Here is a 16,288-nt window from a genome sequence, read left to right as displayed (position 1 = left end):
AAGGCCTCGCTGCTGAAGCACCCACAGTGCTTGCCTCTGAGACGTGGTACACTGGGAATGCTACTGGCACCCTAGGGGCTTGGGGTACAGAGTAACTCCAATAATAGCAACAACATAAATACAACATATACTGCATACATTTTGAAAACACTTTCTATTAGCATTCATTCTTTACAGCCTGCCCCAGGAAACAAAAACAGCAGATTTCTACCTGTATCACAAAAATATTTTGGATCAAAATATAATTTCATATTTTACAACAGTGTTTGTTTGAGCTGTAACTTTCAGTAAATTGGCAATAATGTACATTCTATTAGCACAATTAAAAACATTAGCATATGCATTTCACACAGCCTATCAACACCAACTATCTCAGGTGCAAAAGCTTGTTAATTTTCAAAACTAAAGTATTATGCTATGTTTAGATCTCACTCTATTTTTATAATAGTGTTCTGTTTGTTTAAAAATTAAAATCTGGTTGCTGTCCCGTCATGGCACAAGATACTATAGATGCTCTCTTCACAGAAGAGTGCTAAATCACCATTTACAAATAAATATCAAAAGCAAAAAAATTCCATCTGTACTATACCCTGATTACAGAGGAGGAGCTGAATCAGTCTGCAGGAGCACAGTGCAGATGTTGCGCAAGACTTAGGGGAGAGGTGTCCAATCTTGGACCATTGAAGGGCCATTTGGGCAATTTTCAAGAAGTCTGAGAGCTGCTCCTAATGTCCATAAAATGAAGTAGACTGCTGAGTCTATACCCTGGCATGTGCTCTACCAAATCAACCTGTAGTTTGCCTGGGCCACCGCTCCATGTTAAAGGTGCGGAATTAATTCACTCAGATTTGTAGAGTGTTCTGAAAAGGTAAAGCACTTTATAAGTGCTTATTTGGTCTTATATGGCCAAGAACTTCCCTTTGGTCACTCCTATCTTATTTAAAAAGAGATTGCTCAGTTTTAAAACAGCCTGTACATGTACTGAAGTAGATAGGATATTGTGGAAAATATTTCTGCACATATTTATATTGAATCCATGAGGTCAGTGTTCTTCAGGGGTATTTAAAGTCAGTTTTGAAAGTAAGAGCACAAAAGGCTGTATTATTTCCACAGGTGCTAGCAGCATTATTGTATGGGATAATGTTTCTCTTACGTCACTGTAATGAATCCCTGATTTACTTACCCTAGATAATCAGTAAGCACCATTAGAAAACTCAACATTTGCCACTCACCAACTACAATATCTCCTAATCTAAGTATTGGAAGAACCTGCAATGGTTGCAGATATTTGATCAGCTCATTTGGTTTAATGGTGCTCAGCCTCTACTGATTTCAGGGGTGCAAATTTTCACTATGGTGATTTTTAAAATGGTCATCACAGCATGGTCATCTGGCAAAACGCCAACCTAACCATGGAACTCTAAACAATCCTATGCTTAGAATCATAGAATATCAGGGTTGGAAGGGACCTCAGGAGGTCATCTAGTCCAACTCCCAGCTCATATCCACCTTATAGTCCATTCATCCAGCCCATACTTCTTTAACTTGCTGGCAAGAATACTGTGGGAGACCGTGTCAAAAGCTTTGCTAAAGTCAAGGAACAACACATCCACTGCTTTCCCTTCATCCACAGAACCAGTTATCTCGTCATAGAAGGCAATTAGATTAGTCAGGCATGACATGCCCTTGGTGAATCCATGCTGACTGTTCCTGATCACTTTCCTCCCCTCTAAGTGCTTCAGAATTGATTCCTTGAGGACCTGCTCCATGATTTTTCCAGGGACTGAGGTGAGGCTGACTGGCCTGTAATTCCCAGGATCCTCCTCCTTCCCTTTTTTAAAGATGAGCAGGACATTAGCCTTTTTCCAGTCGTCCGGGACTTCCCCCGATGGCCATGAGTTTTGAAAGATAATGGCCAATGGCTCTGCAATCACATCCGCCAACTCCTTTAGCACTCTCAGATGCAACGCATCCGGCTCCATGGACTTGTGCATGTCCAGCTTTTCTAAATAGTCCCGAACCACTTCTTTCTCCACAGAGGGCTGGTTACCTCCTCCCCATGCTGTGCTGCCCAGTGCAATAGTCTGGGAGCTGACCTTGTTCGTGAAGACAGAGGGGAAAAAAACATTGAGTACATTAGCTTTTTCCACATCCTCTGTCACTAGGTAGCCTCCCTCATTCAGTAAGGGGCCCACACTTTCCTTGACTTTCTTCCTGTTGCTAACGTACCTAAAGAAACCCTTCTTGTTTCTCTTAACATCTCTTGTTAGCTGCAACTGCAGGTGTGATTTGGCCTTCCAGATTTCACTCCTGCATCCCTGAGCAATATTTTTATACTCATCCTTGGTCATTTGTCCAATCTTCCACTTCTTGTAAGCTGGACTTAGTCCAGTCCACACCAAACACATTTATCCTATCACTACTTGTGAGAAGACTTTATACATTCTTACTATGTCTAGTCCATCCTAAATGTCTTGCTCTGTATAAATGCAGTTTAGGAATTAGGTTGTTTTTTTTTATAGTGCAGGTGTTATTACACTTTGGTGCAATCAGTGACGCAGATAAGGGGAACAGACATGTCCCCTGCCATCTTTTTGCGACTCTGTTTATGTCCCCCTCGATGTGAATGCAGCTTTCATGCCTTCTCACTTCTGGCCTCCCACTGCCCCCAACATTTCAAAATGTGGCTTCACAAATGACTAGCTCAAGATAGTAACGCATTGATCATTCCTAGGTAGTGAAATAGCTGCATGATAAATACACATTTTAAATAGCCACCCAATGGGGAAGAGAGTAAGAATATAAAATACTTGTTTTGGATTAGGATTTTCAGAGGTACTCAGCATACGCACACACACAATGCAGTCAGTGAGAGCTGCACGTGCTCATCGACTCTAAAAATCAGGCCCAGTATTTATTATTCTAGCATAGTTATAGAAAGGAAAATTAGCACATCGATATATTTGGCCATGTATATATTAAATATTGTCCTTCTCACCATCAGCTGAGTTTTCCACCTGACACCATGAAATAAGCTATATGTTAAATATGTAAATAGGTGACTCTTTACAATGACATGGAGAAATCTATATAGCTCTCCATATATTCAGCAAGAACCATCTCTTTGTATTGCAGTCCATGCAGTGCCATATGGCAGCAGGTAAACGTAGAAACAACACACAGTAAAATTTTAAAATATATTCTCCTTCAGCAAACTTTTCCAGGCTAATATACATTTTCTATACTTTATCACCTACACAGAATTTGTCACCTGAATCCTCATAGCAAAATATATATATATATATAAGTGCAAATGGAGACTATTGTAAGTCTGAAACTAAAATACAAACATATTAATCACTATGATTGAACAATAACTATTTTCTATTTCTGTACATAACCTAAACAGGAAAGAAATGTAATCTAGTTTGCAAATGAAAGTAGGCATGTTTCACATATAAATTTACAGTAGATAAACATTCACATTCAATACAGCAACATCAGCTTCTGCTAGATAAACTACTTATAATTGACACAGAGCATATTAGATTAAAAAATACTCTCCAGTGATGAACATAACTCATGTGGCAAAACGGAAATAGAAGCATAAACGCATCTGACGACAATGCAAACACGGAGATAGAGAAAACAATCACTGTTCTGCATTATGCACAGTGGGCTCCTAATATACTGATTCATAAGTCAGATAGGCAAAATTACCTTAGGGCTTTTCCAGTCTCTAATTTCTATGATTCTATTAAGAAACAATGTTGCTTTTTGTGTGTGTGTGTACTAATTTATTCCATTGAAAGAGAAGGGAAAGTCGCTCATTTCTAGATCTGAGTGCTATCAACACCTGATCCAATTCCCATTACAATCCATGGAAAAGACTCCAATGGGAGTTGGGTCAAGCTCTTAGAGAATAGATAAGTGAGCTTCAAAAGCAAGGGGTGCAAGACTTAAATCCTTGGCAAACAAGGCAGCAGGTTGCCAGGGTAGAAGTGTGAAATTTAAAGGCTTAAAGCCTCCAGACCCAACATAATTCAAACTCAAACAAAGCCCTTCCTCAAATCATTCCACAGTTTGCTAACCAATGGGAACCTGGGAAATGGTTAATTGCCAGTTTTGTTTTTTAACGTTGGGGGAAGGCGCACAAGTAGGAGGAAAAGGTTCTTGTTACTAGGTGGTGGCATGGGAACATACTGCATTTGCCCCCTGCACCCCCAAAAGACATACCTTTGCTGTGCTTGATAACAGGAAAATGTAAGTGCAGTTCTCCCATTTGTCAACTGGGAGCACCCCATAGCCTTCACAGTTACTACTCTCCCACTTCACCAAACAAAAGACCCTTTAATCCTCTTTAACTCTCCCTTATCTCCAAGGCATGAACCCTACCCCCAGTGCTTAATTTGTAATGGAAGAGGTGCGGGGGCTCAAGCAATTAGGTGCCAGGGTTCAAGCAATTTTTTTTACTTTCATAACTGACGCAGCAAGCCAAGAGCTGGCGGGGCTATGAACTGCCACACCTAGAGGTGCTGAGGCTCAGCCCTGGCATAAATTAAACACTGCCTATCCTCTTGCCAGGAACCACCTTTACGGCCCTCTAGACATGAGTCAATTCCCCTTGCTGCTGTTTCCCGTTGGATTCTTCAGGTTAGACACAGCAAGGCGGAGCTGGATCATGCTCCACAGCTTGGAGCCAGGGCAGTAGACTGGCAAGGTGACAGCACCAATGGAGACAGAGCAGGCAGGGAGTGTGGGTCCAGCAGCCTCCTTTGCAGTTAAGTGATTTACCCAAAGTCACCAGCACAGCAGGGGAAAAAATCCCAATCTCTTCACTCCCTGTCCTCTGCTTTAACAAGAAGACTCTCCTTTCCCTTTTGGTACAAATAGTTGTTGAGTCTCTACTTTCCTGATCATTTAAATTATGTGTTTGTTTTGTATCAGGTGCCATAACACCTGGTTTGGGGAGATAGTTTCTTTTGTTTCCCATCAATCTTTCACCCTGAGAACTCCACACCTGTATTTTTCCACTACTCTAGGTCTTAAAATAAAACCAAAACCAATTTACATCTAAGTTAACACCTTTGTTTGTGTCTCCACCATCAGGCTAATTGTAGGCCTTTTTTAAAAATACCCTTAGAATCATAGAATCTCAGGGTTGAAAGGGACCTCAGGAGGTCATCTAGTCCAACCCCCTGCTCAAAGCAGGACCAAACCCCAATTTTTGCCCCAGATCCCTAAATGGCCCCCTCAAGGATTGAACTCACAACCCTGGGTTTAGCAGGCCAATGCTCAAACCACTGAGCTAACCCTCCCCCCCAAAGTGGAAAATATCTACCCAAATAAAGGGCCTCAATCAAAGTCCTGAGATAAATTTGATGACAACAATCAAGGATCTGTCATAAACCAAAGGTATTAAAACACAGAGAAGGATTTCAGGGCCCTATGTTCACAATCCATTTTCAACTTCAGTGCTTCACAGTATTACACAGTGCAAATGGTTCCCTAGTATTGAAGTGATTACAACCTTGTGTGCCATTATTTCAGAATTCCCAAGGGAATGCAGACGGAGCAGTAGCGAGTGCCGTATGCGAAGGGGCAGCACTATTTATACCTTCTTTCAACCCTCCTAGAGTAGTAAATAATGAAGAATACAGTAACAATAAAAGCAAAAAATATAAAAGATATAAAAGCTAATAAAGATTTTCTGGTTTGGAAAAAGTTGCATTCAGGGCACAAGACAAGCATTTCTGGACACAGTCTATCAGGAGTTTCTGAACTGGGAAAACCATTATTGTCAATTATCTCTCTGTAATGTTTCATGGAAGGCTTCGGCTCATACTGATTAGCAATGTAACGATAGAGGCCATATTTGGGAGCAGTCCTGTCATTGAAAGAATAGACAAAATATCCCCGTAGATTGACATTATCCAGGGTGTATGCTGCAAAAGAAAACAAAGGGGAGGGGAAAGGAAAATAAATCAGTTATTAATTTATTTAAGAACAATGCTGTGTTCTACTGTATGTTGCTGAGGAAGTTCAAAGCCAAACCCAGATTTGAACTCATCTTCATAGAGAGGGAAGATAGATATGCATACATACATTAAGAGGTTATCATTAAAAAGTGAGCATTTGATGACAATTACCATACAGCGTGATCACCACACAATTTTTCCTTTTAATTAAAATATATATGGTCACTCTGGGGTAATGGTTGGCCTATTAATGCAGGTATGGATCTGTTTGTATAAAACAAACAGTAGTATACCCATGCACAGACATAAACTTATAGTATAAAATATAATTTGTATGGTCAATGAATACATCTTCATTCAAGGGAGTGAAACCTAGGACATGGAATCCATCACAGAATGCAGCCAGTGAAATTATCTTTTTAAAGGCATGACAAAAGCAGTTTTCATAATTTTCTGCCTGATATGTTGTTTGGGGGTTGGGATTTTTAAAATTTTCTCTGCTTACCCATGCCCCCAGCAGTGAAGATAAATATGGTGAACACAATCAAGCTCTTTACACAGTGCTTCCAAATGGCAAAAGGGGAGCGTCACATTAATCACTCCTGCTTGTGGCACCAGGAGAGCATACACACTAACATGACAGGTTTCGGAGTAGCAGCCGTGTTAGTCTGTATTCGCAAAAAGAACAGGAGTACTTGTGGCACCTTAGAGACTAACCGATTTATTTGAGCATGAGTTTTCGTGAGCTACAGCTCACTTCATCGGATGCAACATGAGGGGAAGGGTGGAGTTGGAATAGTCAATGTAACCTTCCTCAACTGGTATATCCTGCTCCATAACATCAGAAATCATTCCAGGACATGCTATGTGTATCAACCCCATCTCCTCATATTGCCCTGTGATTTTGGACTGAGGTGACCTGAGTCATTAACTGAGTCAGTAAGGTACTTAAGCACAAGTCTAGCTTTAAACACATGAGCAGACCCACTGAAGTCAAGTTAGGCATGTGCTTAAGTACCCTGCTGAATCAGGACCTGACACACATGGACTATTCAGCTGACATCATCTCACAGTGTATCTCAACTCTCAGAAGTAAAGTTATGCATGTGCACAAGTGTTTGCAGGACAAGGCTCTTACTGAAACATACAGGCTTCTTGGCAGCAGGCTGTGCAGCTGGCAAGGAGAGTCAGACTGGAGTGAGGCAATTAGTAAGGCTGGTATGTAACGCTGGCAGTAAATTGCCCCTTAGCACAGGCCCCATAAACCCCTAATCTGCCTCTGGCCTCCTTGACCCTGGTTCCAGCCCCCCTGACCTCCTACCAACCAGTGGGGAATTCACTTGGCAGCTTCCCTATACCCAGCGTGTGGCTCCCACTCTGCATTTTGCATCCCAATGACGATGGATCTCAAAGGCGGGGAAGCAGCTGGCTGCAGCTCATAACCTATGAGTCACATAGGCTACGAGCTGCAGACCGCTGCTTCCCCACCTTTGAGATCCTACTTCCACAGAAGGTGGAACTTGAGTACAAACCTCTCGTGCCTTATGTGATGCCTGCGGTATCTCCATATAACTCTGCAAGGGGGAACATACAACCTAGAAACCCATATAATGCAGTAACCACAACACCACATCTCATCTGCCTAAGGGAAATGAAATCCACTGGAAATACCTCAGGCATGTAGCTCTTGGAGGCATGATCTGGTGCAATATTTAACATAAGAACAGCTGTACTGGGTCAGACCAAAGGTCCATCCAGCCCAGTAGCCTGTCTACCGACAGTGGCCAATGCCAGGTACCCCAGAGGGAGTGAAACCTAACAAATAATGATCAAGTGATCTCTCTCCTGCAGTCCATCTCCACCCTCTGACAAACAGAGGCTAAGGACACCATTCCTTACTCATCCTGGCTAATAGCCATTAATGCACTTAACCTCCATGAATTTTATCCAGTTCTCTTTTAAACCCTGTTATAGTCCTAGCCTTCACAACCTCCTCAGGCAAGGAGTTCCACAGGTTGACTGTGCACTGAGTGAAGAAGAACTTCCTTTTATTTGTTTTAAACCTGCTACCCATTATCTTCATTTGGTGGCCCCTAGTTCTTATATTATGGGAACAAGTAAATAACTTTTCCTTATTCACTTTCTCCACACCACTCATGATTTTATATTACCTCTATCATATCCCCCCTTAGTCTCCTCTTTGCCAAGCTGAAAAGTCCTAGCCTCTTTAATCTCTCCGCATATGGGACCCGTTCCAAACCCCAATCATTTTAGTTGCCCTTTTCTGAACCTTTTCTAATGCCAGTATATCTTTTTTGAGATAAGGGGACCACATCTGTACGCAGTATTCAAGATGTGGGAGTACCATGGATTTATATAAGGGTAATAAGTTATTCTCCGTCTTATTCTCGATCCCTTTTTTAATGATTCCTAACATCCCGTTTCCATTTTTGACTGCCGCTGCACACTGCATGGACGTCTTCAGAGAACTATCCACGATGACTCCAAGATCTTTCTCCTGATTAGTTGTAGCTAAATTAGCGCCCATCATATTGTATGTATAGTTGGGGTTACTTTTTCCAATGTGCATTACTTTACATTTATCCACATTAAATTTCATTTGCCATTTTGTTGCCCAATCACTTAGTTTTGTGAGAACTAAGTTTTGTTATGTTTTGTGCTGTTTGTATGAGAGTATTCTCCATCCCGATGTGCTGTTCACAGGCTGCACTGTGTCACTCCTTACAAACACAGCCGTGTCCTTCAGTGATCACCGGGAGGAGCTTGCCCATTTACAGTGGCAAGCCTCTGATATAGGCCTGTGGGAGGACGGCAGGGGGGTCAAGCAATCCACTGGAAATAGTAGAGGTTTAGCTGTGGTGGGGCAACTTAGAACAACATATAAAAGCAGGACAAATGGAGCAGTATTTAATTTAGCTGGGAGAGGAAAAAGCTATTCCTGAAACACTGCGCCGATTGTCTGATGAATTTGGTTACTTTACCTGAAGCAGATATTTTAGAATACTGTGTCTCAAATAAAAAATATTTTGCTTTTTATTCAGATCAACAGTAAGAATATTATTTTCTACTTGATACAGCAAGATCAAACCCAAGGCCGATTTGGCAGCTCCCTAGGAACCAGAACCCGTGGTGCGTAGAAAGGGAGAAAATGCAGTCTCCCTCACTATTGATACGGGAGCGTGGCCAACAGACCCTACAAATCCCCATATGCAATCTATTGTGAGCCATGCTTCTTCACAGACCACACCTGCTTATTTAAAAGGAGGTTAGTCACAGACTGTCTATTAGAAATCTATGGGCTGAATCTGGATCATGAGATGTATCTTGTCCACCCTGCGATACAAAGGCAGTAATTTAGCCGAAAAAAAAATGCTTAGTAGATAGATGACTAGTTTCTGGATTGATTTGTATCATCAAGCCCATTCAATCATGCTAAATTTAGCCCTGTAAATATATTCCCAGGTGACAGACTGATTTCCAGGCTCACTAGACTAAGCAATCCAAACATATGGAAGAAAACAATAAACACTACAAAACCTCAAAAATCACAATTTAAATTTAAGAAGCATCTTCTAGTTTTCTGAACACATGACTGAGAGCTAGTAACTCCTGAATTCTCTTCCTGGCTCTGAGAATAACACTCTCTGTGGCCTTGGGCAAGGTGCTTAACCCCTTTGTCCTAGTTTCCCCATCTGTAAAATAAGGTAGCAATATTTACCTGAGGGCTGTTATAAGAATTAATTAGCTCTGTTTGTAAACCTCTGAGGATTAAATAATGCTACACAAGTGGTAAGTATTATTATTTATCTGACAGAGATGTGCTTACACATAGTACAAGACACAGAAAACCATAGCCCCCACCTCAAGAATCTTAGGGCCAGATTTTAAAAAGTATTTAGATGCCTAGCAGGCTTTTCAAAATCATCTATAGGCTAAATGCACAAAAGGAATCATAGAATCATAGAATATCAGGGTTGGAAGGGACCCCAGAAGGTCATCTAGTCCAACCCCCTGCTCAAAGCAGGACCAATTCCCAGTTAAATCATCCCAGCCAGGGCTTTGTCAAGCCTGACCTTAAAAACCTCTAAGGAAGGAGATTCTACCACCTCCCTACGTAACGCATTCCAGTGTTTCACCACCCTCTTAGTGAAAAAGTTTTTCCTAATATCCAATCTAAACCTCCCCCACCGCAACTTGAGACCATTACTCCTCGTTCTGTCATCTGCTACCATTGAGAACAGTCTAGAGCCATCCTCTTTGGAACCCCCTTTCAGGTAGTTGAAAGCAGCTATCAAAGCCCCCCTCATTCTTCTCTTCTGCAGGCTAAACAATCCCAGCTCCCTCAGCCTCTCCTCATAACTCATGTGTTCCAGTCCCCTAATCATTTTTGTTGCCCTTCGCTGGACTCTGTCCAATTTATCCACATCCTTCTTGAAGTGTGGGGCCCAAAACTGGACACAGTACTCTAGATGAGGCCTCACCAATGTCGAATAGAGGGGAACGATCACGTCCCTCGATCTGCTCGCTATGCCCCTACTTATACATCCCAAAATGCCATTGGCCTTCTTGGCAACAAGAGCACACTGCTGACTCATATCCAGCTTCTCGTCCACTGTCACCCCTAGGTCCTTTTCCGCAGGAGTTAGACACTAGAACAGGGACTTAGGCACTTAGGTCCTTTTGTGCATTCATGACTAGGTGCCTAAAACTCATGATTTCAATGGATATTAAGTGCGTAGATGCTTTTAAAAATCCCACTATGCCAGGGGTGGGCAAACTTTTGGCCTGAGGGCCACATCAGGGTGCGAAACTATATGTAGGGAAGCCTGTGCCTCCGAAACAGCATGGCCCCCACCCCCCTATTTGCCCCCTCCCACTTCCCGTCCCCTGACTGCCCCCTCCTGGGACCCCCCGCCCCAAACTGAGCCCCCCCCCGGGATTCCAACCCCTATCCAATCCCCCCCCCCGCTCTCTGTCCCCTGACTTCCCTGACCTATCCAACCCTGCCCTGTTCCCCGACCCCTGACCGTCCCAGAACCACCGCCGCCCCTAACAGCCCCCTGTCCCCTGACTGCCCCCCGGGACCTGCTACCCAACCCTCCCGCCCCACCGCTGCATGCACCACCACCGCCCCCTTACCATGCCCCTCAGAGCAGTAATAGCTTGTAGCCCCGCTGCCCATGTGACGTCATAACTGCGTGGGAGGGGAAACAACAGGGGAGGGGCGGATGGTGAGCCTCCTCAACTGGGAGCTCAGGGTCTGGGCAGGACAGTCCCATGGGCCAGATGTGGCCCGCGGGCCGTAGTTTGCCCACCTCTGCAGTAGGCACCTAAATACCTTTAAAAATCTGGTTCCTACCTCATGGAAGCACCACGAGTTTTGGAGGGCTCTGAATGAGGAAGAGTAAGGGAATGTCTACACTGCAATCAGCATGGTACCAAAGCCACAACAACACGAACTTCAGTGTGGTCTAGCTGTCCAAATAAGTACCCAGGGTCCCAGGCAGGATCCTACAGCCCACGCTGCTATGGCTTCACTGCAGCTAGTACACACACTTGCTACATTAAAAGCTAGCTCAGGTATGTCTAAACATGGTGCAATCACATCTCCTACTGTAGTGCAAACATACGCTGAGAACTCATTTCAAGCGTATGGACAGTGTGGAAGAAAACATGAGATTCATAGGCTTTATGGTCAGAAGGGATCATCATTCTCATCTAGTCTGATCTCCTGTACATTGCAGGCCACAGAACCTCACCCACCCACTCCTGAAATAGACCCCCTAACCTCTGGCTTAGTGAGAGAAGTCCTCAAATCATGATTGAAAGACTTCAAGCTACAGAGAATTCACCATTTACACTAGTTTAAACCTGCACTGGACCCGTGCCCCTATGGTGACCAGGTGTCCCTATTTTATAGGGACAATCCCGATTTTTGGGTCTTTTTCTTATATAGGCTCCTATTACCCCCACCCCCATCCCGATTTTTCACACTTGCTGTCTGGTCACCCTACGTGCCCCATACTGCAGAGGAAGGCGAAAAAAACCCAGGGTCTCTGCCAGTTTGACTGGGGGTGGGGAGGAAATTCCTTCCCAACCCCAAATATGGCAATCAATTAAGACCCTGAAGTGTGGGCAAGACCCACCAAGCAGATACCTGGGAAAGAATTCTCTGCAGTAACTCAGAGCTGTCCAAACCTAGTGTCCCATCTCTGGCCGTTGAGGATTTTTGCTACTGGCAGCCATTGATGGGCCACATGCTATTGTAGGCAGTCCCATCATATCATCTCCTCCATAAACTTATCAAGCTCAATCTTGAAGCCAGTTAGGTTTTTTGCCTCCACTTCTCTCTTAGGGTGGATGTGTGAAAGCAAGTGTAAGGTATTTATGGCAAGGGCAAGTTTTAACTTAATACAGAGAGCAAGGGGAGCTAATACAGAGATGTGAAAATGGGGCTTCTGTGTTGTGACTGGAAAGATAATGTGTGTTCTGGAGGGACAGTGGGAGTGATACCCTACATGACACAATCACATGAAGAGATAAGGGAATGCGCAAGTGTTTTAGCCAGCAGCAAAGACAGGACAGACCGAATTTTTATAAATTGTGGAAGATGTCGTGGCAAGACTTGGTGATGGCCTAAATAGGCAGGGAGAAGGAGGAGGAGGAATTAAAAGTGACCCCAAGATTGAAAGCATGAATGACAGGCAGGATGATGGTGTTGTCAGCAATCACAGAGAAAGTATTAAGAGTTTGGTTTTGGCCATGCTTAGCTTGAATTGAAGACAGGCCACCCAAGATGGTGTGCTGGAGAGACAGTCAGATATGTAGCACTGGTCAGAAATAGTACGCAGAGGTAGACTGGTGAATTGGTGTGAGGAGAGGACATCACCCATGAATAAGGTGCAGGGAGAAAAGGAAGGGACTGTGGACTGAGGCCCGTGGTACTCAAACACAGAGGGGAAAGAGGAAGAAGCACCAAAAGAGATGATGAAAGGAGTAGTCGAGGGGTGGGGAGGAGGGTAGGAATCTCATGAGCAGATTTTGAAGCTATTCACACCAGTTATTTAAAGATATATTTTTCCTCTTCTGCTTTATTAAGAACATGTGGAAGTAGTTCTGTCTTCCTACTGCTTAACAACAACAGTAGATTTATGTACCATAGAATAAGTTATCCATTATAAACTACAGCATAACTACATGTTAGATGCCAATTTTTTTCCCCAGTCATATGCTTTGCCAAAATTTATGCTAGTACTTTCAGTGTATAAACTTTTCATGGATTCCTTACCTTTTAAAGCTTCATTGATATAATTTTGTATATAATATACTCTCAGTTTATCTTGAACCATATTCTGATCATCATCAATTCCATTGGCTATAATATAAACTGGGACATCCCCATACTTGGATTTAACCCACTTGAGCATTTTGCGCAATCCCCAGGGCACCACTGCAGCTCTGCTTGGGGAGTTCAGCCATGTGATGTCTTTTATCATTTGAACTTGAAGATAGTGATCATACTTCAGTGCATCTTCTTTTTCCCAGTCCACAAGAACAGTAGTGTAATGACTTAAGGCAAAAAAATCAAATGAGCCTTGGATTAATTTCTTTTCTTCTTCAGAGAAATAAGGCAAGTGAAAATTGTATAAATCAATGCTGTTTCTTTGGTGAAGCCATTCTCTCATCACATGTGGATAGTCACCATTCCCAAAGATGGGCTCAGCAAGCCAGCCAATGTCAAATTCTAGAACTCTATCAGCAACTTCTTGGTCATTTTTGGAAAAAGGACAGGCTGGCTCTACCCAATCAGCTTGCAGAGCTATAGATATTTTACCTTTCTGAAATCTTCTAAATTCTTTGTCATACAGGTGCCAGGCTTTAGCATGGGCTTTCAACAGATTATGCCCTGCAGAATATGTCAGGTTCCTCACATAGGGTTCATTCATTGTAATCCAAAATTTGACATGGTGGCCAAGAGTTTTGAAGCAGAGCTTGGCATATTCAACAAAGGCTTGAACTGTCTCTGGGTTCTCCCAGGCTCCATATTTGGCTAGCACAACCGGAAGCCCTTGGTTCTCAGCCATAGGTTGCCATAAAGCTACAACAGGAGTTATATTAACTCTGAGAAGTTCACTAACAAAACACTGATAATAGTGCAGGAATGTGTGGTTGATTTGAGACAGGTTACCCAAAGGGAGAATCAAAGACCATTTCAAAGAAAAATGAAAATGTGTGACATGCATTTCCTGCAGCAACGAGATCTGGAGTCTGATGGCAGCAAAGTCAACACAGTGATGCTTACGTTTTGGGGTAACAACTCCATCAACTTTAATAAGCTTCTTTGTGTGGTGAACATCCCACACATATACATTAGTGTCAAGGAATTGGGAGGGGGTTGTGTCTACCTAAGAAGGGAAAAGAAACACACAAGATTCAAATTGTCAGTTCTGATTATACAGAAAATTCATAACCATCAGACAAGGTTTATGAAAAGATAATTACAAGTAGACTATTTCTTTTAATTGATGCTGCCTCCTAAGATGAACACATTTTTCCTTTCAGCATCTCCCTCATACATCTCTAATTAGGGTGACCAGGTGTCCCATTTTTAAAGGGACAGTCCCGTTTTAGGGGACTATTTCTTATATAGGCGCCTATTTCCCCTCACCCCGTCCCGTTTTTTTACAGTGGCTATTTGGTAACCCTATCTCTGATGCCATCTCTGACTCATATGAATGAATGCATCTTAATATTGTAAGGTCAGAAAATGCCAAATATATGTAGCACCTTCACCCTACTTTTATAAAAGGCAGTGTACTAGCGTATGTCTTCCGTTTACACTCTCCCCACAACACTCAGTTCTGTGAGGGAAATCAGGGGCTGCTTAGGGACAAAAAAGCAAATCCAGAGAAGCAAAAATACAGCAAAGTGTGTATTTTTAAAATTTTTTTAAAATTTTTCATTTTTAAAATAATTTCTTTAAAGTTTAAAAGGCTATATTTTAGGGCTACTTGTACACTATAAATTACCATAAATAAGCCTTCCTTTTTCCTCTAAAGCGGAACAAAATAAGTAATAAATGAAACATGAAGAATTAAACAGTTTCCTTATTGGAACCTGTGATAAAAGAGAAATATGTCTCTGAGCTTGATTTTCAGCATGAATACAATTGATGGGAAAGAATTTTGCTTCTTGCTAAAGAAATGTCCTTTAACTGCACTAGCATATTGAACTAAAAAGTGTCATTCCTTCGCTTTGATGACATGAAATTGGTTAAGATAGCATGCTGTTTATTTCTGAGTCATATTTTTGCTCTGATATCAGAGTCATACCAACGTGCAACAATAAGCAAATTTTCAACAAATCTTTTGGGCTTGAGAGCTAGAGAATACCTGTATTACCCACTGAAATCAATGAGAGATATAGATGCTCAGAGTCTCGCAACATCACATCTTTATTTTTTAATAAATACCATGATAATACAAAGGACTCTAAAGGGAGGGAAAGAGTTACTTAGAAGGTTTTATGATGTGTATTATTTTTTTCTCCTTCCTAGTCCAGTTTGCCTTTCAAAGGAAAGACCCAAACTATTGGACACAGTTCCTACATATACATCTGTCTATGTCCACTATTTTTCTTCTTAAATTAAGCCTCTGAGCCTAAGTTTCCCTGTTGGACCTTTTGTTTCAAAAGCAGGGTCAGCCTAAACCCACTGTTGAGCCTGTAACTGAGACTGTAAAATTGTGCAGAGCAGCTGCAGATCACTTGCTGTTTTCTCTGGAGAGGTCAGTGTTGTGCTTACAGAGGAAAGCAATAAAAAACAGCATGTCAGAGGGAAATTGCTTTTCTGGAGAATTGTTCCTTGTAGATTACTAAAGCATGCATTTCCACTAATACTGTGGGAATGCTATCAGAAATGTTTTTCCACTGTGATACATCTACAAATCATTCTACCTCAGCCTTACAGCACAAAATGTTTGAATATCCTTTTGAAGTGAAAATATCCAGAGTCTGAAGGGTTTTTTTAAGTGTCTTGAACTAACAGACTCAGTAACTTTACAGCTGTTATTGATCCCAAAGGTAGCAGTGCCATTTCCAGTCTCAATTTATTTGAGACCAGAAGGACAAGGATTGCTGAATTTTCTTAAAAATCAATGCATCAGGTAAGGAGGTTGTAATGTTTCTCAATAGTGTGAAATTACTTTTAGGATAAGAAACAAAAAAAAGCTATGCTCCAGCTCATAGGTGCTGGAACTAGGGGTGCTGCTGCACCCCCTGGCTTGAAGTGG

At 42.3% G+C, this 16,288-nt stretch overlaps 1 protein-coding gene across 2 annotated transcripts in view; it reads right to left on the bottom strand.

Annotated features, from left to right (window-relative positions):
• Window positions 1-274: 274 nt before the first annotated feature.
• KL (klotho) overlaps window positions 275-16,288 on the bottom strand; it is a 73,034-nt gene continuing 57,020 nt past the window's right edge. Inside the window, exons 4-5 of one of the 2 annotated variants that reach the window (XM_084636942.1) lie at window positions 13,288-14,404; window positions 275-5,945 (exon numbers count right to left, since the gene is read on the bottom strand). In XM_084636942.1, coding sequence (XP_084493068.1) covers window positions 5,608-5,945; window positions 13,288-14,404 — 1,455 coding nt within the window. In that variant the 3' untranslated portion in view covers window positions 275-5,607. The remainder of the gene's footprint in view (window positions 5,946-13,287; window positions 14,405-16,288) is intronic. The other variant, XM_084636943.1, reaches the window with a different exon arrangement.

The sequence above is a fragment of the Lepidochelys olivacea genome, assembly GCF_965140295.1.
Source record: "Lepidochelys olivacea isolate rLepOli2 genome assembly, chromosome: 1".
Classification (NCBI taxonomy): domain Eukaryota; kingdom Metazoa; phylum Chordata; order Testudines; family Cheloniidae; genus Lepidochelys; species Lepidochelys olivacea.
The sequence above is the reverse complement of the archived record's forward strand: the minus strand, read 5'-3'. Positions and strand labels throughout refer to the sequence as shown.